The 27,292-nt window shown below is 36.1% G+C and overlaps 1 protein-coding gene across 1 annotated transcript in view; it reads left to right on the top strand.

Moving 5' to 3' along the window:
* The window catches only part of LOC145663767 (uncharacterized), a 61,900-nt gene extending 37,593 nt beyond the window's left edge, over window positions 1-24,307 (top strand). Inside the window, exons 3-6 of the mRNA XM_081729856.1 lie at window positions 1,205-1,272; window positions 4,735-4,886; window positions 12,466-12,577; window positions 21,408-24,307. Coding sequence (XP_081585982.1) covers window positions 1,205-1,272; window positions 4,735-4,886; window positions 12,466-12,577; window positions 21,408-21,600 — 525 coding nt within the window. The 3' untranslated portion in view covers window positions 21,601-24,307. The remainder of the gene's footprint in view (window positions 1-1,204; window positions 1,273-4,734; window positions 4,887-12,465; window positions 12,578-21,407) is intronic.
* Window positions 24,308-27,292: the final 2,985 nt, after the last annotated feature.

Here is a 27,292-nt window from a genome sequence, read left to right as displayed (position 1 = left end):
ATTTTTCCTTTTATATGTCGACAAATTTAAATGAAGTAGTGCATAGGTATATAACAAATTGATTTCGAGGGAGGGGACTTGAGCCCGGTAGCCACCCCCTAAATACGCCAGGGGTCTTGCCCAATTACAAACAATGTGATTCAAACATGCTGATCTTCCAATCTCTTCCAAACTTCCATAATACCACTTGCTTCAAGTAGAGAATAACTTCCACTTCATTGTTTACACAGTCTCACAACTACAAAGGCAGGATGGTGACAGGATCATATATTAGCGTTAAAATGTTTGGAAAGAATCCCACTACGCTGTGCTGGCAAGTAGAAAGTCAAGAACAATTTTGTTGATCGTATTCTTTCGAAATTTGGTTTCTTTCTGGACATTGTTTATGATTTATAATAATTAATTCTTGCCTTTGAAATGCATTATGAACGAATGTAAACTGCAAGTATCAATTCGTGAAAACTTTAAATAAATGAAATGAAACGAAATCTTTAAGTTTTACGTCCCACGATTATACCGGTTAGCCTAAAGGAGACTGTGATAATGAGAAATGAGTGAAATGGTGGAATGAAGAAAGTGGGAGGAAAAGGGAGAACCTAGGGAGAAAACCCACGAGCACGATGTTTGTCCACCACAAAGTCCACACGGCGCAAGCTGGGATCGAACCAGGGACCCCAAGCACCGGAAGTGAACGCTCTACCACTGAGCCACCGCGCCCCCAAACTTTAAATAAAGTAGCCTAGTATGTTAAATTATTTGAAGCATTTTAATTAAATTTTACCAGTTGTGGATCTAGAAGGTAAGAACTGGGGGGCGAGCCGAAACCCAGACTATGATAGGTATATTATGAGTTTATTATAAACTTTCAAAAATATATAAATAATAGCATAAATTATTTTTGTCACTCAAAAAGTGGGGGACCTACCGTCCCAGGCTATATCCAACACTGTATTTTACTAAACAAATAACTGTTTATAAGTATAGTAAATTTTATAAACCTATCTATAATCACAGATATTATAATTTAAAATTAATCATGTACAATTATTTTGTTATTTCTGTTAAGCACTGGAGCTTCTGTTTCACAAAACACGAAACTGAGCCTAGGAAGAATTCTTACGAGGCGAAGAGGAGGACGAGGGAGCAGAAATTTGAAGTTTTATCAGGGTCACTAATGCAATAATAATTTCTTTTAATTTCATAGAAGAAAATGGAAGAATATCAACAGTGTATTGAGAAAGTTGGAGATTACCCGGACTCACGCTATTGCAGGTATATTACCAACATCTTTTAATTGTTAAATAAGTGCTTTCTTTTAGTAATTCACAAATGTGTAAATTCAGTAAATGAAGAAAGGAAAAAAGAAACCACTTATGGACAGACGATTTCTAATAACAAAGGAGAATGGATGAAAGTTGGAAACTAAGGAAACCGGAACAAATAGTAAATAACTAATTTACCGGGAAAAGTTAAAAGATCTTTTTCGAAATTAATAAGGTGACCAAAAAAAAAACTGATTTTACGACTTTCAAAATAACAGAAAAACATAGGATAATATCAAAATTTGGGTTCTGTAAGATTTAATATCATAAAACGATATTGGTTATTGTTTGTGAGATGTTTGTCATTCGTCAAACTTAAGAAAGATTCGGAAAAAAGTCACTAACTGCATTATACAGGGTCGTATCCAGAAGTAGTAGAACTGATTTTTTTTTTTTTTTAATATTGAACATTTTGGTACATCGACTTCATACTCTTCAAAATAGGACCCTTGGGCATTCACACACTTCTTGTAGCGAACCTTCCAGGTCGCGAAGGCCTTCTGGAAGTCGTCCTCCGGGATGCCGTTCAGTGCCCTCGTCGTCGCCGCTCGGACCGCTTCCATCGAGTCGAAACGATGTCCCTTGAGCTGCCTCTTGATACGGGGGAACAGGAAGAAGTCCAGTGGTGCTACATCAGGGGTGCAGGGGGGTGAGGCAACGTGGAAACGCCGAATTTGGTCAGGAGATCCCTCACAATCCACGCGCCGTGACACGGCGCGTTGACATGATGGAGCTTTCATTTCCCCACCAGATCTGGTCGCACGCGTGTGATCCGATTTCGCAGCCGTGGGACCACTTTCATGTAAAATCTTGCATTTACACTCTGTCCAGGAGGTACAAACTCCTTATGGGCAATGCCACGACGGTCAGAAAATGCAATCAGCATCGATTTCACTTTCGATTTCGACATTCTGGCCTTCTTTTTATGGGGTTATTGTGGGGCTCATGGTATCCTCCTTGTAGGCCTGCGTAAGCATGTCCTTGATTTCGGTCGCTGATTTTCCCAGTTTGACGCAAAACTTGATGGCATACCGCTGCTCCAAATTTCGCTCCATCGCAACTGATGACGAGGCGTCACAACAGGAGGTCACGAACACAGTTGTCCATACTCAACTAACGCACGCAGGCGACTGCCCCCGGTCGAAACTTGTTCCCAAGGCTTCCCTCCATAACATCCGGCCTTGCAGCTCCTTCTACATTGTTCCGCACGCGCGGGGAAAAATCAGTCCTACTACTTCTGTGTATGACCCTGTATTGATATGAAGTCCCCATTTTGATATCTCGTATTTCCGTTATTGTTGAAACTTGTGCAACCTACCGCCCCGTTTCGTACACTGCGCCCGTTTCGTTCAGAAAATATGCTCTTACTCAGCACAAAAGAGACTCGTGCTGTGAACTGTTGTAAGTCCTGTAAAGTTTCTTAGAAAATAAAATATTTAGGCGCACATATTGAAGCCATAAAATATTTTCAAGTTAAGGAACTACCAGGGGTAAGAGTAAAAATTTATTATATGAGTAAAAACAATTTGATTGCAGACTGAAAAGCAAATAAACTGTAAAAAATAATAAATGATTCTTTTATATAATGCATTAAAAAGGTTATTTATTTTGCGTCAGGTAAATTGATAAAATGTGCCCAAGATTAATAGCATCGAGCGCTTTTCCTAAGGTTGAGGGCTAAAATTTTTATGTATATTAGACAGGAAGGTCGTTAATAGAAACATCACTTAAGATTAAATAGCAACCAATGCTTTTAATGCTAATAGAAAAATCACTTAAGCCTTAAATAGCCACAAATGCTTTTAATGTTAATAGAAATATCATTAAAGCATTAAATAGCCACCAATGCTTTCAATGCTTTTAATGTTAATGGAAACATCACTTAAGATTAAACAGCGACCAATGCTTTAATGTTAATAGAAACATCACTTAAGCCTTAAATAGCCACAAATGCTTTTAATGTTAATAGAAACATCACTTAACCATTAAATCCACATTTAAGTTAATTTTGTAGTGCATTTAGGTATAATGTGTCGAATTAGGTAAAACTAAGAACAATAATAGGATCAAAGGAAAATAGTCAGCTTATTATAATTCTTTTTTCATTTAATTTTTTCTGTTTAATTGATGTATCTCCCTGTAACGTGATAGTTGACTATTGAGTTATCTTTCCTGGTTATGCTACCTTGGTAACTCATCTTCTGCTTCGAAATCAATCAATTCTTGTTCCTTCTGTACTTGTTTTACATTTCATTGGAAAACTTTACTTTTTCCTCCCCTTTTTTAACAATAATAACTATTCACTTACTAGAATGTTAAATGACGTACCAGATTTAAATCAATAACTTTTCTTGTTGGTAAGAAACCATCCCACAAATTATCAAAATGCTTAACATTCATTGCGATTATCCTTTACATAGTTCGGAATTGCTATACACAAACTTTCTGATTAAATGTGTAAATAGCGAAATCAAATCTCACTCAGAATTAGTTTCAAGTTAGCAAATGAGAACTATGGCAATTTGTACTCTACTAAAGGCAGCAGCATTTTGTTTGCTATGAAAAATTGCTTTCTGCTAGTGTAAAGCTTCTCTAGTTTCTGCTACGTAGTATCTGCTTAATAGTTGGTAGTATCACATGTACCCAGTAATATGCTTCAATCAAATCAATGTTTTACTAATTATTTGAGGATATCAATTGACGCATGTATATAATAATTTCTAAGCATGCTCTTTTATTAACTGCTTCTAATATCTAATGCACAGCACTATCAACTGTACTATTTCGGTGTTTACTGATATCTTCCTCAGCAGATTTAGGAAACCCACATGCAACTAATGTCACTCACTTTTCAGAGAATTTTAAAATAATGTAAGATGAAATTTAGAAATGAGAAGAGTTTTCCAGAGGTGCTGAGAAAGGTGTTACGGAACATCGAAACAATTCAATTAATAATAGTACATTAAATATTAAACATGGTAAATAAAAGAATACCTTTCATTAATGTTTCACTGATTTTAAAACAGCAGCTTCAAAGTAGTTTTTTAAATGTGTAAATTAAATGCTTTAATCATCTGACGGAACTTCTTGTATCACTTATTATTATTATTATTATTATTATTATTATTATTATTATTATTATTATTATTATTATTATTATTATTGAATAAGATACTGCAAATGGGTAGGGATGTGCACGAGACGAGACGAGACAGAATTTTCCTGGCAAAATTCGAGTTGAGACACAGCTCTTCTAATAGAAAAATATACATTTTTCGAGTCGAGACAGCACATTTTCGAGTCGAGACAGCCTCAAATCTTGTCTCGTGCGCATCCCTACAAATGGGTATCCTATCACTAACTTTATTCACTGTTTATACCTTTCAATATTTTTTTGTGTTGTATTTTACAGTAAAGCAACAGCAATGTTACGATGCTTTTCTAGAATAATCGAAATATTACCAATTTGCTCTGTTGGTGGTTATAGAGAAAGCAAACAAGTTTTCCGCCTGGTTGAAACTTCCATTGATTATACATGTGAAGATGATGGGAAGATGCTTGAAGGTATGTATATTGGAAATATTCTGTGGAGAGTAAATTTTATTTTTGTGTTGCATACAAATGATGATACTTAGGAAATTGAAACTTAGTAGGATTACAGATAAAGATCCCAAGTTTTGTGAGACAATAAAGCGAGATCAAGGATGTCAAAGATTAATGAGCTATATGGTAAAATGTCAAAATGCTAGTTTTTCATTTGGAATTAAAATAATAAATTCTAGTAGACATGCAGCTTTCTGAAATACTGAACTTTAAGTGCAGAAATTGGCATATTTATATAATTTCCGTTACAAACAGTAGGTTAATGAGAAATGTACGGAATTGTGACCTTTAACCTCAAGCACGTCATCTCTGACTTTTGTTGCAACAGGGCCGGCTCTAGACATTTCTTAAGTGTAAGCAAACATTTCGGCGCCCACATCAAAATGACAATAGAAGAGTAGAAAACTGTAATGGACAAAAATTCTTCAAATAATCGTTACAATTTGAAAATTTCTTCAATATATGTTGTCTCCTGTAAATATTAACAAAAAAAAAAAAAATGACGAAATTGTAACTAATTGACTTTGAATAAATACTGAACAAAGTTCTAATTTTAATAATTAATAGGATTTTTTATTAAATAAGCACAAGACACAACTAAGATGCACTTTGACAAGTACAGTTGAAACATAAGAGTCGAAACACAATGAAACTCGTCAGTTTCAAGTCTAACATTAACACAGGTTTGATTTTGACAAAGAGCTGTGCTCTTATGCTTCATTAAAAGCATATTTACATAGTATTTTCTAGTGACACGATTATTGTAATTATCTTAATTCCTCGTTTTCTTTGTTACTGAAAAGTTCGTGTTATAAACTGTTCTGGCTTTCAATTTGGCAAAATCTCTTATTATTTCATCCACATCCATTTCGTTGAATATGTCCTTTTCAATGGCCATCAAAGCTAGTTTATTTAATCGTTCTTGAGATATAGTCGATCTCAAATAATTCTTTATTAATTTTAGCTGAAGTTGTTTAATACACGACAAATGACAAAAGTGTGTATCTTAATCGATATTTAATTTGTCTTCGATTAGTGGCGGAACTTCAAAATCAGGTCCCCGTAAAAATTCTTTTCAGGACCCCTTAGACCATAAAACAATTCACTCCTTTCATGTCTCTTTACAACACGGCGCGATCGAGGATCGAACCAGGGACTCCAAGAACCAGAAGTGAACGCTCTACCATTGAGCCATCGCGCCCCCGAAGGAAATTTGGAGTATATTTTTTGTAGCGTTTTTACTTTCCTTGGATGGGATTATTTTTTTCCAAAATTGAATATTTTCCTAATAAAATTGAAAGAATATCTACGATTGAAGACTGCTAATGAAAGAATATTGATCTGTCATAACTAATGAAGGATAATGTGATAGTATAGATATGGGTTTCTACATTGACTAAGACATAATGTTTAAGACATAATGTTTAGAACATCCGATTTTGTTAACATTTTCACTATTTTCTGATAGTTCACTTTCAATTTCCGCTTTAGGATTTCTTTCTTCGAGCCATATATACGTATATATCAAGTGTATCAAAAGTGCAAGGCCACAGGCCAACTTCGTTAGATTGGAAACCAATATTTTCAACGACTTTCCTCTTTCCATATTTTCGTATCTTTATACTCGTGATAGAAATGGCCTATGGGTTCGTAATTTTGATACACCCTGTATATAATTTTGTCTTTTTGTATACGTTTTGATTGATTGGAGGATTTGATAGGGACATCGGAAATGAGGCATATCTATTTATTATACATGTACTACTACGTTAAGGATGATCCAAGTAGTTTCCATAAAAGAAGGGGGTCTACACCAATTTTTAACAGTGCCAACAATTTTCATTCATTTTCACGGCTAGAAACTTCAATACAGCGTAAGAACAGTGTTCCAGTGCATAGCTTTCAATTTCCTGAAAAACAAAAATGATTCCACATTTCAAATATCGAAAACAATGCATATATACTTTGGATTCTTTTGGTACTAGGTTATGGAATGTTGTTTTGTGATAATTTTATATTTTTACAATACTTTTACTAAGAAGGGGTATCGTAGAATTTTAGTTATCTTAGTAAAAAAAAATCAGGATACAGGGATTGCTGTGATTTGTAGTTGTTAACCCTTCTCTATGTCGTCGCTACCCAGATTTACGTATTTCTCCCAGCGTTACTTCACTTTATGAATACCGTCATTGTAGAACTTTGCACATTGTGCTTTAAACCATTCTTCCACCTCACGAATGACGTCATCTGTGTTGTCAAAATGGCGACCACGCAACGGATTGTTCATTTGGGGAAACAAGAAAGTCACTGGATGCAAGGTCGGGAGAATAAGGTGGATGCTGCATTATCTATAAGCGACATACGTTTTTGGTAATGTAAAATGAAGAAATGTTACTAAGGTTTAATGCATTGGGGTCCTTCCTAAAGTGGGGACTAAACATTTTAATGCATATTATGGAAGAGCTTTGATCGCGTCCAATGGTTTATCAGTCCCATTTCCTTTTATCCTTATCAAAAAATTTCCTTTCCACTTCATTTTTTTCTAGATAAAGGATTAACTTAATTATCCCACAAGAAAAAATATTTCTAGTGCATTGAATAAAAATATTATTTTTAGCAGTTATTACTTATTTTTACAGATATTTACAATTGTTTGAAAAAATAATGCCTTGGAGGAGACCAATATGCAATTATACATATATATAAATGATTGTGACTTCGCACCGCCTAAATCACCGGCCGATCTCGATTAAATAGATGAGGTTCGGGTCTGCGAGTGTTTTTACTATTTCACTTTGACGGTACAACGTAGGAAAGGTGGAGAAGGGAGATCATTATAAATGACCGAAATTGACCGATATTAGTGTCGAATCCATAGTTTTTGGGGTCATTGTGATGAACAATCACATTTCTGATGTTGTTTAAATCAAATTCAGCCGCGTAACATGGGGGATGGTGATTATTATTATTACGTATCCTGCCTTTCGAAAGGTCCTGGGACTAGAGTTTATTTTATTTATTTTTTTTTTTCAATTTTAGATTTAAGTCTGAAAATGTTTCTTCCAAGTTTTTCGATCTTCAGCTTGTTCCCAGTGTTTTCTTCTGCTTCTCAAATCATCGATCAGTTCTGTTCTTCTTCCTATTCCTCGCTTCCCTTCCGTCTTTCCTTCTATGGTGGTATGAAGAAGACGATTTCTTCGCAAGATGTGTCCAATCTAATTAGCTTTCCTATGAAGGATGCTGACTAGAAGTATCCTCTTCTCTCCTATCTGTTTTAAAACATCTTCGTTTGTTGCTCTCTCTGTCCATTTTATCTTCTCCATTAGGGATGCGCACGAGACAAGATTTGTGGCTGTCTCGTCTCGAAAATGTGCTGTAAATGTGATGTCTCGACTCGAATTTTGTCAGGAAAATCCTGTCTCGACTCGTCTCGTGCGCATCCCTATTCTCCATCTTATTCCAACACCACATTTCGAAGCTCTCTAAGTATTTCTTCTTTAACTTCCGTAATGTCCAAGTCTCTGAACCATACAGTCCAATGCTTCAGATATAGCACTTGACCAACACACACGTGCACACACACACACACACACACACATATATATATATATATATATATATATATATATATATATATATATATATATATATATATATATAAAGGCGCGGATCCAAGGAGAGGGCTATTATAGGGGCTATATCTCCCATTGAAGCTCAGTTATACACAGGATAAAATGGGCTCCAATCCTACTTTCTTTACGTTGGATAAAGCAGCAAACTATAGTTTAGCTCCTTCCTTGACCATATCGTGTGGCCATATGAAACACACACATATATATAGTGTGTTTCATAATTTCTATTGGAGTTGAAAGTATACATGAAAACAAGCACAAATAGGCTATTACACCGAAGTCTAAAGCGTCATCCTTTCCGAGTTATCAGCGCAGGAAAGTGCAGAAAATTGAACTTCGAGCATTAATAGCGTCAAAAGGTAATACTGTTAGAGAAAACGGCATGGTGAATTAAAAAAAAAAAAAAAAACATGTTTCCGAAAAATATTACATTGAGGCCGGGAAATCATGCAAGATTTCATTAAATCTTGCTCGATTCAATGCACAATTATCTATGTCAGCTTGAAATTCTGTATGTACTTTCCTCACACTCTTGAACTCTGTATTTCCTGACAGCACAGGTGTGGTTTCCTCTTAAATTCACCTCATCTTTCGTCTAATACTATTAGTCTTTGCGCTATTAATGTTCAAAGTTCAATTTTCTGCTTTTTTCCGCACTCGTAGCTCGGAAAGGAGGCATCTTTCAACTTCAGTATAATAAAATTTTTCGCTTGTTTTCATGTCTACTTCCAACCCCTAAGCGCTGTAATAGGAATTACAAAATACCCTGTATATGTATGTATGCATATATGCATATGTTTGTGTGTATGTGTGATATCATTCAATATTCATTTGAAGATACATAACGTTATCTTATTACTATTTATTGTCTTTCTTGCGAGAAGTTGCGACTTTGAAACTGATCTGGGATGAATACTACAGAGGTTGTTCAGCCTACGTTTGGCCGATTTCGTTCCTTCCTTCTCCTGGTTAGAATGGACTCACCCGACCTGGCTCGTGGCGTCCTGCAGTGTTTTGCAGTGGCTTCCTGGGAACGAGTTGGTTTTCCGCGCGGACGACAATAACGCACAAAACAGGACCATTGTTGTGAGTGTTGTGTTAAATTTTTTTTCCAAGTGTATGGGTTTCCGCTCTGTGACCAAAATGCCCTCCAAATTAAGCCGGTTTTGGGAAGGCTATGTTGCGGGTCTTTATGACGCCCACTTTAGTGTTTTTGTCATTAGAAAACAGTGCAAGAAAAATGGTTGCAACATCAGTTTCTGTGGAATAAAAACTGTTGTTAAAGAGTACAAGGGCAACGAAGCTCCACCATTTGGATCACCAACGAAGTTGCCTAGGAAGCAGGAATGCACCAAGGCCACCTCCACAATGCAGAGGATACTTCGCAAAATGGCAATGCAGGAAAATCTGCCTACAAAAAGGTGAATGACTAATCGTCTTGACGTGTCTTTGGGGACTGTGAGCCGGGGATTTTGGGGATTGTACTTAGAATTTACTGAAAGAGCAAAAATTAAGCTTTCATTTGACACCTGGAAGAGCCCAATAACTTTACAAATAAGGAAGTTATGGTAATTTTAGTTCCATGATGCTGAGTGACAGAAAGTGAAATTGAAGCACAGTTCATATTTTTCAAAAATTTCTCCCCGGCCCATTTCTCATCCAAAAAAAAATCGGAAAAAATTAATTTAGCATAATTTCATTGGTATTAATGTATGAAAAAATTTTGAAGAGAATTTCAGATATTGAAGCACGGTCATGTTTTAAAATTAGGTGATTTGACATGGAATGACTCTTTTAGATCAGGGTAGATGCGTTAAAAGGAAACACTGCAAAGGTAAGGGCTTTAAATGTACTTGAGCTTTAGTAACATACTACGTTATTTAACATTATATCGATATTCGCTATGCTTGTGTTTCAATGCTTTTTTTAAACCTAGCGTTTGAGCTCTATCTAACTCGTTAAAAATTGTTAAAAATTGAGAAGCAAAAATGCCTTTTTGAGACTCACGTAAAGGAACCATGAATCAGTTTAAGGTTCTGTTTCATACTTATGTTAATCAATTTTCGACGGTTATTTAATAATCTTTGTTGATTGCCATCTCAGTTACGGAAACGTATTTATCAGTATATTTATCCATCCTAATATTGCTATAGAGAAGTCACGAGCAGCATACCACGATCGAAGGAATTAAATCAATTCCTTACTATTGTTCATGCAGGGATGCCCACCCCCTCATGTCCATGACGCACCCCTCTTAATTGTCTATCCGTAGGTGTTCTTCCATGAAAAAAAATCTTTTCGATTAATTTTTACATCCCCTCAAACATATTTATATAGGTTTTTAAACCCTCCAAATATTTCAATGACCCAGTTTGCGTCATAGCCCCCCTTTGTAGGTACCCCTGGTTCATGTTACCTACTTTCTGTTCATTGTGGTCGTTTAAACTGATTATATATATGTTAATCAATTTTCAATCAGTTAGTGTTATATGTTATATGTTATATGCAGTGGCGGCGGTTGGACGTTAAAAGTGAGGGGGCAAGACATGATCTGAATATTTTTATATCAATCTTAGTTTCCCTGGTTGATGCTAACACTTTGTTTAACGAAAGGTTGTATAACTAATAGGATAATATCTTTTCAGTTAAAATACCGTATATCGTATTTCATTTTTCATTAAGTATATTGGCAATAGGAACACAAGTAGGTACTAGTCTTTTGTACTCTTAAACTACGAAGATGTAAGGAGAGATTTGATTCCTTGCTTATGAACATCTTAAAATTCCATCTGGAAAATTGTGTAATCAGATTATTCAATAACAAATAACTAGAAAGGATAATATTGATCATAGTAATGAATAATGAGGCTTGTTTTCCAAAGTTATATTGAAACTGGGGATTAATGAACAACTTATATTTTTAATTCCTCACTAATAAATGCCTATTATTACTCTTAGAAACACAGTAAATACTGCAAGCATATGCTACGATATTTTCAAAAAAATATTTAATTTTGCAGCTTCCTGAAACATCTTTATTGCCATTAGGTGCAGTTTTCACTTTCTTGAAATACATCAAAACTCAACAATATTTAGAATCGCTCCACACTTCAGTTACACAAAATAATCCTAAAACCTAGAATTATGTTGAATTCACTAAATTTAATTTTATATATACTCGTACACCCCTGAACACATTACTTCACTCGTATACTGCAAAACAATGGAAAAGGTAGAAGTTGTTTCTTATTATTCTCTTTTTAATCAATATTTCTTATTATTAGAAAGACGAAAAAACATTTTAAGAACTGTCAATTTTTGAGCAATTAAAGAATAAATTGGGAAAGACTTTTTTTGCGAAATGTTATATTAATTATTTTCAAAGTGGCTGATTAACATATCAAACCCTTGTAAGAAGAAATGAAAGTACGCTGGAATTATTAAGGTCCAATTGGTTAATTTTGGACCATTTTTCCTGGCAATTAAAATAGAGTTCCTGCAGTTTTCTTAACTTCACGGGAAAACAACTAATACGTACTCACGTAACGGCAAATATTATATGGCAGCATTTTTTCTATGAACCAGTAATATATATACAAGAACTTTATATTTTCAAATGATATATATTAATGGGTCACTTTTAAAAAGTGAGGAGGCAACTGCCCCCCTTTGCCCCCCTAATCGCCGCCCATGGTTATATGTTATATATTAATCAATCAATCAATCAATCAATATATATATATATATATATATATATATATATATATATATATATATATATAATATATAATATATACTATAGGTAAAATAACACGTACTAACAATAAAAGTGTCAATTATGGTAACTTTATTTCTATAGTGACGCAGTAATGTTCATTTTGTTTAAACAAATAATTTTATTTCTATAGAAATTATGAGCGATCCAACTATAGAAATATGCGTTGATTCTATTTCTCAATCGTTGAAACATTGTCTTCAGATGATGATTGAAGCTCTACAGAAGGTGGATGGTACATGCAGGTATGGATTTAGTTTGCACTGTGTTGAAAAGGGGAAAAAGAAAAGGAAAAGAAACAGACAAACTTCACCACTCACTTGTTTTCTTTTAAATATATATATATATATATATATATATATATATATATATATATATATATATATATATATATATATATATATATATATATATACATACGATAGCGTAGTTCTGAGGTTTGAAATTAGGTACACTCATGTCCAAAATTATTGTCGCATGTCTTTAAATATATTGTTGTAGGAATACAATTTGATAACGAATTCGCCCGTTATTTCTTATAATGTTCGTATGTGTATAATCGGCAAAGACATGTATGTGAAAAATTTCATGTCAAAAGAGCAGTAAATAAGAACAATAAAACGAAAATAAAACTTTCTTGTCCATTTAGCAACATTTTGTTTTACTCATTCTAATTTTTGTATTTATAATTCTTTTCCTATGAAATTTACCACAAATATACATTTTCCGATTATACAGATACGTATTAAAAAATACCCTGCAAAATCATTATCAAATTATATTCTTAGAAGAAGACAGTTATAGATATGCGACAATCACTTTGGACATGAGTGTACCTAAACAGTTCAGGAAATTTAATTTCTTTTCGATTTACTTAGAGATAAGGATACAAAACCTTTCAAGGAGATGGCGGTGGCCAGAGGTTTTCTAAAGCAAGAGTTAAAATAAAACATGTTTTATTAATTTAACTTCATAAATTGACTAATTGAATTGTTTGTGCATTTCCAAGGAATAGTTTGGACATCCTACATGGAATAAAGGATGGTCAGATTTGACAGGTTTCAAAGTTCATGGAAGATCTGTTCAGAGAGTAATGACACTTATTTTCTTCGGCCAATCAGAAGGGCCGGGGACATATTTTCAGAGTGTGACAGTTGGTGGTAAATGTCAAGTGAATGTCCAATTTCTCGTCATGTAGCTGTCAGCTTGTGCAGACGTGCAGGTCGATTACGAAGTGGACAGCTGTTTGAACGTTGCGTACCGTAATGATCGAAATTTAAAGCAGTATCGACGTTAAACAATGAAGATTTGTGGTTATCTTGATAATTTCACAACCGAGACACTTGCTATGATACATAATGCCAACGTAAAAAATGTTTTTATCGTAAGTATAAATGCATTGGTGACGCAAAACGTTTAGAGGAGGAGGAGAACATCGAGTATGAACTAAACACAAAATGCTTACCTACATCTCACAGGCTCCAATAAGAAAACCGAAGATAAAATCGATACTTGTTGTCTCTTTTGACACTAAAGGTATTGTTCATGAAGAGTTCGTACCACCTGGACACATGATCAGTTGCATTTTACGTAAAAGTACTTAAACGTCTTAAGGACAAAGTCACACGCGTCCTCCTGGAGATCAAAAACACCTGCATGCTTTACCATGAGTTTTTTCCCCTTCTGAAATCCAGTTCGAAAAAAAATAATTTTGGACTGTTGAAAGCATGTATGCTGCTATGACTAGTATTTAAAAATATATCACCGTTCATGTCTTCCAGACGAGACATAACACGTGGTAGATCCGCTGGTAAGGATGTTATTTCGAGAACTGCTGGCACATTGATATTGAAGAATGGTATTTCGAGAAATTTTAAGTAGCCTAAATATTTGTAAATCTTCAAATTTTAGGGGATAGTCTCATTACTTTCCGGTCAGACCTAGTATGTATATTACTGTATCCTCTTTCTAATTTCATTATCAATTACAATATTGGTGCAGTTCGACAAGTAATATGACCTCCAGGTCCAAATTGCGATGATTATCCTACGTTTCGTGTTTTCAAATTATTCAAGATACGTTAGTTGGTTGGTGATTGGAGTTCAGCGTTCCTTTCAACACCTAGACTATACGAAGCATTGTATTACAATTTAACGTAGGATTCCAAACTGCAAGAGCTCCTGCGGGTAATCCAATCCGAGAAACATATGCAACCAACTGTTGAAAATATGTTATTTTATTTTTACTCTGTCTGATAATTGTTGTTTCAACATAAATTAATTTCCTACTCTTTTGATTAGTAAATGTTGCAGATTAGGAAACCTAATGATTCAAAGTTGTCATATTGTTCAGTCGCCCCTTGTCAGTCTGAAAGCTCAGATAACGCGCTAATTAATGGTGTAATTGGGGGTGTCAGAACTGACAAGTTGCGCCCAGGATTTTGTAAACATTGAATTTGGTAGAGCATAAAGTACAGGATCTGACCTGGGTTGCGTACAAATAAAATCGGGTATATACAAAAGAAACAGATTTTGATGTCAAAGGGGTTGAAAGGGGTGAGAAGGGAGTAACTTTTAGGACTAGTTAATCTACTCGCACTTACTTGCAGATCTCGACGTTTCGTCCTCGACGATTCTTCCAGTGGATTGATGTCCGTCCATCCTTCTTTCTAGTTTACTGGGCGTTCAGGTAGTCGTGTGTTAAGGGTCTGCGAAATCCGGGCAGGAAAACGAGCGTTGCGAAAACAGTAAATTTGATCAATATCGAAATCGCTCTTTAACGAAATGTCCATGGTGGTTGATAGCTATAACGTCAGCTAAGACAAGGTGCTCTCTAGGCTAGAGCAAGGTAAACTTCTCGTAACTCGGAATTGTAGCTGGCGCTCCTACATGTTGACTCGTCTCTCATACGATCCGGACTACCTCTTCCCAAAAGTCTCTCAATGGTTTTGTTCGATGTTCCTTCTGGGTTAATATCCTGGGTCGTTGACTATTTCTTCAGTCTCGACGAAAAGTGCGTGCTCATAGATTAACCAAAGGTGAGGTGATGATAGGAATGCTGACAGGGAAACAAACTGTCGTTTTTATTGATTAAGAAATTACATGTGTTGAAGGAATTAACAAACAGCAAGAAAACTTCCTTGTAAGAAAAGCAAATGAACTTAGAAAAAAAAGTGATTCAACTTGAAATAAACGATTATGCTTTTTAATATTTGGTCTAGGAATTAATTCGTGCGGTTGGTACGCACACATTGAAGCTGTAGTACAAACACAAAATACATAAATACCTTAAGAAAAATATTGTCCATCGCTAGCCACCACTTTCGCCCATCTGTCAGGCAATGTACGGATTCCGTGGCGAAAGAAGTCCGCATCCTTGGAAGCGATCCAGTCAGAGACCCATGTTTCGATATCTTCTGAAGAAGTAAACCGCTGTCCAATCAAATCGTTGTTCATGCAATCGAACAAGTAGTAGTCCGAAGGAGCAACGTCTGGTGAATACGGCGGGTGGGGTAAAACTTCCCATCCGACATTTTCTAAATAGGTTTTGACCGGTTTTGCGACATGTGGGCGAGCGTTATCATGTTGAACAATAAGTTTATCATGTCTGTTCTCCCATTCTGGTCGTGTTCTGGAAAAAGCTTGCTTCAAACGCATTAATTGTCGTCGATAACGTTCTCCATTCATAGTTTCACCCGGTTGCAGCAGCTCATAGTACACCACACCTTTCATATCCCACCATATGCACAGCATAACCTTTGCACAGTGAATATCTCGTTTTGGTTGTGATGGACCTGGTTCACCTGGTTTCACCCAGGCCTTTTTTCGTTTAGGGTTCTCGTAATGGATCCACTTCTCATCACCCGTAATAATTCGATGCAGAAACCCTTTCTGCTCTGTCGTTGAAGCAGCAATTCGCAAATGGTTTTTCGTCTTTCAACGTCTCTGTCTTTCAATTCATGTGGAACCCAATGTGACATCTTTTGAATCATTCCCATGGCTTTCAAGCGTTTGGAGACTGTTGTTTGATCAACGCCTAATGCTGCTGCAAGTTGTTCCTGCGTTTGACACGAATCCTGCTCGAGCAATGCTGTCAATTCTTCGTCTTGAAATTTTTTTGGCTGTCCAGCTCGCTCTTGGTCTGCCAAGCCGAAATCACCACTTCTAAACCGTGCAAACCACTTCTGACACGTTCGCTCAGCTAGAGCATGGTCACCATACACTTCCACCAAAATACGATGACTTTCAGTCGCACTTTTCTGCATGTTAAAGTAATGCAGCAGGACACCCCCAAAAACACTTTATCAGGCACAAATTGAGCCATGTTCACTTAACTACAAACTGGTGTTGTTGACGCTTTAATCCATTGCCCTATACTACGAACGATACGCGATGACAGGGGTTTGCAACACATGTGTGGATACACGGAACTGTGGGACGCTCCGTTCGTTGCGCCATCTCTTGTCCACCCGCACGAATTAATTCCTAGACCAAATACATTGAATTTTAAAATAAAATGTCCCAAAGTCCGAAATAAAATGCTTCATTATGTGTCCAAATACATATCTTCACAATATTGAAAATTCGATAACTTGTTTCATAAAGGTTTCTCATTTTCAAAATTTGGTCAACTTTGTCAAATGTATAACGATTGTTAGATCAATGAAGGTTTTTCTAGTATTCCGTGTTCCAGATGGGACAAATATTTGGATCATAGTCAGCAGTATACTCCCATGTGACTGTATGGTTAGCGTACGAACCTTCGATGGCGGAGGCCCGGGTCTGATTTTCGGTGAAAGCTCATGTTCGAATCTAACTATAGCTTCGTCTTCTATAGCCTCGATGTTGAACGAGTCTCTAAACTCCAATTCAGCTAATTAACCCACCAACCAACCAATCATCAGTGGTAAATAGAATAATTAATCTGGATTAGTGTTAATCAGAAAGTATATAATAAGCCAGATCTAGCAGCGGCGAAAGAATTCCGTGCTGCTTTTCTTTACTGGCTTTCCTTGATTAGGTCAAGTTGACTCGCTTTCAGAATTCGTGATATATATATATTCCCAAGAAGGCAACATCATGCTTTTTTTTTTTTTTAAATGTCACTTGAACGACAAAGTTCCTCGATACTTATCTTAACAAAGAATCCCGTAGGTAAACGTTATCGACAAGTTATTAGTCCCGATCAACCTAACTTCTTGAATCGTTAATGTATATTACATTAAATATTCTACCTTCCTCAGTATCCCACTTCGTATACCCTATTCCAAAAAGGACGACCGCATTGATTTATGGGTATTTTGGTCTGAAAATTCTACACGTCCATCTTCATGTATCTTTCAAACAGTAAATCAAAGATGCCAGGTTCAAGGCCCCAAGACAACCTTCGCAATCAGGAAAAAATATGCGGATATATGTTTTCTTATTTTATGTAATAAGATATGTTGGATCGTTAGAAAAAAAAGTAACATTCTTTAAAACACATAATTATATACTATTTCAAAACTATAAATAAACATGTGAGGACATGCTGGTTTTGTCATCTACATTTCCATACGTGAAAATAACATTTCCAATGAAAAGAAAGACAGTAAGTTCTCGCATCCATAGTAGAATAAAAAAAAATAAAGGAGAAATAGCAACAGATTATTTGTTTAGAATGAGGTCGGCAGGAATACGTATGTTAGCTAACTAATGAATCACGAGACTACTAATCGTAAGGTCGTTAGTTCGATTCCTATTTGGGTCATACTTTTTGGTATGCAGTGCATGAATAATCATGTAAAATAATTACATTAAAATAAATCAGTTGCATATATATATATATATATATATATATATATATATATATATATATATATATATATATATATATAATATAACTGGAATAGACTATGCATGGTTCTCACGGCATACTTTCTTAAACTATCTTCTTTCTGCAGCTTATTCTTTAGATCATTCATTGTATTCCCACTCCAGAGATCCAGCCGGGATACTACTTTATCCTTAAGAATATTATACAACAGAGTAACCAATGGATCACGTTTTGTTACCTGTTACAAAACTGTTTTCACGGGACAGGACTGTCTATCCCACACCCAGCCCCTAATCTATACAGTAGTTTTATTCGCAGGGTGCTAACCGTTAATGCCATTGACTATGCTTGGAATTAGCTTTAAAATGTACCAATCATTTTAATTTCTGCTAACTTGACTTTAGAAGAACTGCTTCTCTCTTCTTTCAAAATGTTCTTCGTACGAGTACTACGTTTTAGCAAATTCGACATGAATGGCCATTTTGGTAGTAAATCACCGCCACCTTAATGGGAGCCATAGACGCACACGTTTGCATGACCAACATGCATGAAAGATTTGTTTCATTACGCATATTGGAAGAATTTTTTGATCACACACGTACCAACTTGCTGTACAACTTACTAGAAAAATGAATCGGAGGAGAGTCACGTGCTTTCTTCTGCTGTCGTGATTGGTGGACATAAATATAAAACAACCAACTTGCATGAACGAGCACATACACGGTAAACATGCATGAAGAACAGTAAAGCCATCATGCATGTTTACAGAAGATTTTGAAACTTTCAACATGCGTGAATGAAGCCACTTGACTATAGTTTTATCATTTTTCATGCATGCTGGAAGCTTTCTTCATGCATGTGTCTGCGTGTATGACGCCCTTAACTCTGGTTTAGCACACGATCCTCTCTACCAAACTGAAGGGAACTGCCTACATTAAGGTGGTGTCTATTGAGGAGAATATTAAGTGATAGAGAAAAATAATATGCTTAGAACATTTTACTGTATATATATAGAAGACACATACGTTACATTGAGTATCTCATTCTGTACATTTTGATAGGAGCTTTCCCTCGTCACTTACCTCAGATTGATTTAGTGACAACCTTGAACCTTGATGCCTTCAACCTTATGAATTTGTATTTACTTCGTAACTAAACAGTTCTTCCACCTAAGCTGTAAGTCAGCCCTAATTCGTTACTTTTTCTAATCATAAACAGTTCCAAGAGAGATGTTTGTCGAAAGTGACACTAAGGTACAGTACTTCACATTATTTTGTAATGGAGAAGAGAACGTAGCAGTGTAAGATGTAAACGTTCTGGTTTTCATGTTAACCAGTACTTGTTTCTTTTAAATCCAAATAACCTCATTTGTGTTTTAGATGGGTTTAATTTAAATTTCCATTTGATACACCAACTGACGAGATTATCAGTTGCTGGTTGTAATGTTGGGTTTATTCGATCCACTCAAGAATAAAGCGAGATATGCTGTATCGTCAACAAACTGAAGTACATAAATTCGTGGTTCTGATCTTGGCATATCAGCAACATATAAATTGTATAGTAGTGTGACAAAACAGGACCTTGAGGAACTCCGGCCTATAGGATGAAGTGATGGGATTGTGTCTGATTTATTTGTATGAAAGTGGAGCGGTTATGAAGAAAATTGGCTATAAATTGAACATAAGATAATGAAAGATGCGGAGTAATTTGAAGATAAATCCTCGGTGCCAGACTGTGTCAAGTAAACTCACAATATCGAACGAAATAAGAACAGGTGGCAGCCGTTTATTGAAATGGTTAACAAGATAGCTTCATAGTTTTAACAATTGGTGAGTAGTACTAAATGATGGACGAGTTTGCCTGTGTTGCAGGTAGATAAGAGTGAGCAAGGAGTTAAGAATGGAGGCACTTTACTAGAATTCGTTCCAATGTTTTACAGAATACATTGGTAAGACTGATTGGCCAATAGGAGCTAATGTTAGTAGGATCTTTGTTTGGTTTTAAGAAAACGACGATTTTGGCAAACTTCCAGAAAGTAGGAATAAAGATGGATATGAGTATAGACGTATATAATACAGCCAGGATAACATGAAAAGCTGTCGGTGCCCGACAAAGTTGGTTATAACAGATTGCATCGGCCCCAGGAGCTGTATTTCGGCTATTGTGTCTACGATATTAGTGTAGGTAATTGGTGTAGTAATAGGTTAAGTCAGATCAAGATGAATCTATGGATGGTGTGAATAATAGTCGTTCAGGATTACCAATTCTGTTAATGTGCCGAAGAGTTGGATGAGTAAATAGCGGAACAGAATGAGAGGAAGATACCCTCGAAATGACTAGCGAAAGTTGTTGCTTTCTCTGTATTGGTGGTAGGTACAGTGCCGTCAACGTGAATTGAATAGTGTGAAGCTCACTTCTGACGAGTTAGGCTTTTGGATTAAATCCAGAATTTTGTAGAGTTTGTTTCTTTGCGTCATTAATTGAAAGACGTTCTCCAATCCAACCGTTTCAGTGCAATGATGTTAGGTTTGACCATGTGCTGGAATTGACGATAAATCTATAGGAAGTGATGGTCGTGCGTCCTCCTGCATTCCTATAGATAGATGTGAGATCGGTGGAGAAGTGTAATGGCGTGGGGAGGCAAACAAGGCCGGATAGAGTGGAAACTCCTTTTTGGAATCGCATATTCGGTTGCATGGATGGTGATGTTACTTAAAGATGTAGAGACGCTGTCTATGTCATCTAAGAATGCGATAGTAGTGTTACCAGATTGAAGCTGTAGAGACGATATTTGTTCCAGTCGGTTTTAGCGAAATTATATTTCACACTAGAAACTTGTGGGTCTGTTATGTGAGTGCCAGACGGAATGATTATAAGAATGATCACCTATCCCAATTAAATCGTCATGATATGTTACTGTAGAAATATACACAAAGTTAATGGACAAATCTATATGTGTTTACGACTCTTGTCCTGCTTTGAAATAATTCAATTAAAACAATACAATTTTAAGGAGCAATTAAATCATCATAATTATTTTAGATCTGCAAATTCCCTGCATACTAGCGGCATCTATTGGCACCAGACCGTCATCTATTATCTTGACACACATGTAGTGTCATCTATTATCTTGACTGTGTACTACTAAAAATTAGTATTACACACATAGGCATGCTTTTGTATTATAAATAGGATAGGATAAGCAACTGAATTAAAAATAATAAAAAAATATTTCTTAATGTATTTAATTTTTCATTTCAGTGACATCTTGGATGCGGCGAAATGTTTCATTAAAAAGGGCAGAAACAACTGCCAAAACAGGAAGTTGGTTGACTTCTTAAAAGGATGGGAAGAAAAAGCAAGCTGTAATTTCGACAACCGAGTTATTCCAACGTTATCGATTTTATTTGGTTCAGTATTGCTTGTATTTAGAAACTCATTACTCAGTACTTGATAGTGCTCTGTGAAGAAACACTACTTACTGTGAGAAACTACCAGCATGTTGCTTACAATGGCAATGTTAAAAAAAACTTGTTTATTTTGCTTTGCTTTGTTTTGAAAAAATAGATATCTCAAGGGAATATCTGCTGAGATGGAAGAGTGCAATTTTGGAAATGACAGACTTGTGTAGAAGAACTATTTTAAATGATGATAAGCTATGGATTTTTTTAAAAAAGTAAAACGGAAGTACAGTAAATTAGTTGAAAGTACAGTAGAATTTCAGTTGGCTATTTTTTCTTTTTTAATTTTCAACTATGAACAAGTGTAACCACACAGAACTCAAGAATTCGCCATCTCGCCGCAGATATAAACCACGACCATGTAAATATTTTTACAATCAAACCGATATACGTATAGTATGAATCACGTGCAAACTTGTTTGTAACTATCAGAGTTCACTTGTACAGTACGGTATCATAGTTGTGATTTGCCTCCTGAAATTTCTTTCCAATGTGTAAAGCAAAACTACTTCAGTCTGACCAATTTCAATTCAGATTTGTCAAATATCATTCTTTGGATATAACAGAAATCAGATCTCTCACGAGAAATCAAGATAACAGTGGTTACTTTTAACCAACAGGATGAGAAACTAAGAAAGTTATTAGTCTCAATCTTCAAGTTTGATTCAAACATTACCAAGTAATTTAAGAAAAACTTTTTCCAAAGTGGAGCAAACTGCTTCTTTAAGCTTCTTTTACGTTTGAAAATAAGAGGAGTAAGATATACAGGGTAGCCTGAAAGTAGGTATACTGTCCCATACTGATCAACTTATTGCTTTTTATATAATATCTTATTATTATCCATCAGATAGACTTAGTTTCTTTATTATTTGTTCTTAATATCCTTTTACTTATATCTTAACATTGGAACAGCCGAAGCAAATAAACCTATAAGCTAGAATGTTATACTTGATCAATACAGAGGTGTATACCTACTTTTGGGCCACCCTGTATATAAAATACTTTTATTGAATGCAGACTTTTAATAAGTACTCTAATTCTCAAATAATCAAAATACAGCTGTACATCTGAGTCAAACCTGCTGATACATCATATTGATGTTAGATTAGGATCGGGCTCTGATAATACTGCCGCGTGCACGAAAGTTCTCCATTTGAATTCATCTTTATTTATTTATTTATTGAACAATTTATCTATTGAACAGATAGAGCATAACTGCCATTTCACAAAAGTAAATATTAATAAACAGGAAGAAAACAAAACAACAACAAAAAGTGTCAACAAATAGTACAAAAGTAATAGTATGCCAGAACTCATTTTATTGCTCTTCCAAACACCAGGTCACTCAAAAAATGTCCACATGAGTTGTTAAATGATTATACAGTTAGGTATTCCGTAAATTTGAGACCTCTTTATAATTTCCAATCTAGGGCGAGCAAGATGGAATAGGTGGGTATTCCGGGTTGTGCGGGAAGGGACACAACGATAGTTCCTGAAGTAATGTTTCCGATTTTAAGTTCCCATTAACCATTTTATGAAGAAATTCGTACTCCCGGAGTCTGGATATTATCGCAATATCTCCTTAGGTAATATTCAAAGTGAGGGACACATGAAAGCGTACTATTGTAATAAAGAAATTAAGAATAGAATCAAGCCTAGAGAGATGTGTAGGTGTTGCCATGACCTATATGGAAGAGTAGTGTTCGATCTTGGGCGCTATTACAGTTTTATAAAAAGTTGCTAATGATAAAACAGTGCGTAGTTCAGTAAATCAATAAAGAACCCCCAACATGCGCAGTGAATTCTTAAGTATTAAGGAGATGTGGTCAGATAATGTGTTTCGAATCAAAGATGATACGAAGATCAAACTTGGTCCAGATCAAATTATTTTGTATTCCTGTATGGGTATAACGATCTTTCTTCGTTTCTAACTGTAAGACATTTTCTGAACGATGTTGAAACCTACATTATCGAGATTATTAAGCACATTGATTAACATGGGAAATTTCTCGACTCACCTCACTTCTGTTTTCTTTAGTGTCCGTAAAGTTATGCAACCCAAAGTTTGATTGTGTATATCCTGTGAACAAAGAAAGATAAAGATCTGAAACTAGAAACAAATATAAGCGTGTTCTATGTAGATATTTTCGAGATCATGATCAATGTTGGAATTTATAACGATTTTGTGTAGCAACGAAAGAAAGTACCGAAACTGTAAAATAATAAACAAAATGAAGAAAATCAATATTCAGTTGCAGAAAATTGATATCCTGCGGGTGAATCCCTGTGTATATGTGCAGTAGACATCAACATTTATTCATTGGTGCGAAAATGTGACAAAGTTGATGCAGTGTTGCCATGTAAAAAAGCTATTTAATGCAAGTCCGTAAAATGGGTGTTTTTGGACAGAAACACGGCCCCTGCCAACACTGTTGTTGTAAAATTACTGCAAAGGTGTGTTTCGGGTTAATTAATGATAAACAATGAGAATTTGCACATAATTAATAACCGGAGTTTTTATGCAAAAATTTGCGATAAAAAATTACAACTGCAATCCTACCGTCCTTGAGTCAATGCACAGCCTTCCCTATAGAATACGTTTACATTTCTTTCAACTCTCACGAGGGACCATTCTGATTTGTTGAGTTCAATTGTTGAAAATGATTGCTATCACTGGATTCAGCACCAAAAGAAACTGAGGAAAAGGGGGTGTGTAGTGTCAGACCGTATACCGAGTGGAAGATAAGTGAGAGCAAAATGCGAAGATAGAACGTCATCTTCGAAGCGGAGGGTCTATACCTGAAACTACAGCATCTTAATAAGCTTCGTATCGAAGCGAATTTCTATTCGACTTTCCTTTTTTAACAAGGAGTATTATTGTAAATAATACAAAAGAAAACAAATAAGTTCACAGTGACTTCCTTATAGTATTCGAGTGAGCAATACGATCCCTCAAAATACAAGTTGCCAAGCAGATGAGCAAATAAATAAATATTTCAACCCTATTCCTTTTCTCTCTTCCATATCGGGTATTCAATCTCCTCCGTGGGTAAGCGGTTAGTGTGCGTGCCTTTGGCGTGGGAGTCCCGGTTTTGATTCCCATTGTCAACAAGTTCCACACATAGTGTTCTGAATTTGCCAAAGTAAATGAACCAATCTAAAATTAACAAATCACTGTTTTCACATATATTGGAATCCTTCAAGCAATCTCTACAATGATGAGGGTCCTGGAAGCATTCGGGGCCACAAACGAGACCTGGGGCCACTTTAATAACAAGTGTTTCATATAGTACCTAAAATCGAACCTGGAAACTCAGGGAACAACAAAAAGCTTCTGAATGAGTCAGAGGGCATGTTTCACGAGTGCATGGACCATTTGGGAGGTCAATTTCTTCTTCTGGGGGCCACAGGCGGATTCTGGGGACCAATTTAACTAGCTTTTCATACAGTACCTAGAATCGAACCTGGTAAACACAGGGAACAAGGTTTACTTTCTTTATTACGATCACACACACTGTTCGAGTCGAAAAATCATATGGGTGGGTCAGGGGTCACAGGAACCATTCTTTATAAGGCTCAGGGGTCATAGGACCCTTCTCAACCCGGGAACCATGCTCCTGCTGGGCACAGGAACCACCAAAGGTCAATATTCTATTCCTAATGTCATTCACACATTTTAGAAATCGTCACCTACTTTTACCTATGTGGCAATTAACACAACATCACTTTCTCTACCTTTTAAAACATGGCAAAATCAATTAAGTTACTACTTACTTTTACAAGAGCGGCATTGCTTTGATGTATAGAATCACAAAACTTTCTACTTATGTCGTCTATAAAGGTAATCAAGGAAATTCTATCGCTTTTTCACCCACCGCATTAAGGCCAAATTTCAACATCGATATGTTACCTAAGACTTATCTGGAAGATCAAAAATAGTCCCCATCAGGATCGACGACCTTCTGCCAACATTCTGGATGGCCATGGATTCTATCGCTATAGAACTTGGTGGGCCGTGAAGCGGACAGAGTATCAAGTGCATTTGCAATCTCTACTAGGGATTTGAACTGGCGTCCTCTAACGTGATTGTCCAAGGAATGGAACAAGTTGTAATTGGACAGTGAAATGTCCGAGGAGTATAGCCAATGAAATAGTGTTTCCCATCCAAGGCGTAGAATAGTGTCCCGGGTATTCCTACTCACGTGGGGCTTAGTGTTGTCGTGTAACAGGAGGACCCCTTTGCGATTCAGATGTGCTGGCTCGAGAATTTCGAGTTTTTCTTGAACACGGCTCAACTGCTGACAGTACACAGGTGCATTGATTTTCTGACCAGCTGGTAGTAATTCCCGATACACGATGCCGTGACCAGTCCACCAAACACACAAGAGGACCTTCTTCTGGTACAGTGCTTGTTTCGGCTGTTTTGGGACCAGTTCATGGGATTCTAACCAATAATGACGGCGCCGTGGAGCTTCGTAGAGGACTCACTTGTCATCACATGTCAACACCCTGTCCAGAAATAGTTCCTTCCTCAGACGAGACAGCAAAGAAACACGTGTCTGCTCGCGTTGCCTTCTGGCCCGGAATCAAATCAGATGCGACCCATCGACCCAACTTGTAGTGCTTCCCAAGTTAATGGAGGTGCTGCTGAATGGTTTCTCCACTCATATTGAATTGTAGTCCCGGTTCCTCACATGTCTAGCCATTGTTCACTTCAATTGCTGTCTGAAGATCTTCATTTGTGTACATGTGTTGGCTTTCCGGCACGTAGTGCGTCTTTAAGTGTTTCGTTACCGTCCTTAAACTTATTAATCACCGCTGCACTGTCCACGTAGTCAAAACACCCTCACCAAAGGTCTGGCATATCATCTGCCCCGCTGCAGCGGTGTTTGACCCCAGTTTAAATTCGTACAGTATATGCGCCCTTATGACGCTCTGTGGAGGTCCTATGTTCACTCTGTCCTTACGCAAGTTCACGGTGTAACTGAACTCCCACAACCAGGTAGTATGTTGGATATATCCTTACCAACAACTGGCCTTTGCCTTATGTCCATTCGCATTTAACTCACGATGTGAGGGCTAATGGAACAGAAATATCTACATATAATGAGATAGAACTTTCTTGGTTACCTTTATATCTGATCTCATAGCAAAAAGCTTTATTAGTGTGGATATCAGTATCAGTTTCAGCTTAGTTGGTGACGTGGTAATTACACATTGATTTTTAGGTTTACCAAAGCATTCTTTCGATTTCTCAAAAACTACATGAGCATTTTTCTTCTACCTCAATTTGTTCAGATCTATAAAATCTATCGATTGGTATATTGTCTGATCTTTGGATTTTTTTTCGTTGAACCCTAATGATATTGTAGAATTGTAAGCGATCTTCCCAATTAAAAGCACTTATTCATAACTCATTTTATGATATACTTATTTGTGAAATATGAACAATAGGGTGTGTCGAAAAAACGTTTTTTTTCGAAATCTTGTTACCCTTAGTGGCCATTTTCGGCCAAATGTGGTTAATAAGATACAGAAAAAAAATCACATCTATACATCAATTTTTTGTAGTGCCGCCGTCGGCTTGAAATCTTAAAAAATGATGAAATCGTAGATTTTCAAGACAGTAAGTAAAATAGTTACACCTTTGTATTGTGTTGCACTTACGAAGTAATTATTGTTCTC

This window comes from Thermobia domestica, chromosome 11 (genome assembly GCF_964235325.1).
Source record: "Thermobia domestica chromosome 11, izTheDome1.hap1.1, whole genome shotgun sequence".
Classification (NCBI taxonomy): Eukaryota; Metazoa; Arthropoda; class Insecta; order Zygentoma; family Lepismatidae; genus Thermobia; species Thermobia domestica.
The sequence above is the reverse complement of the archived record's forward strand: the minus strand, read 5'-3'. Positions and strand labels throughout refer to the sequence as shown.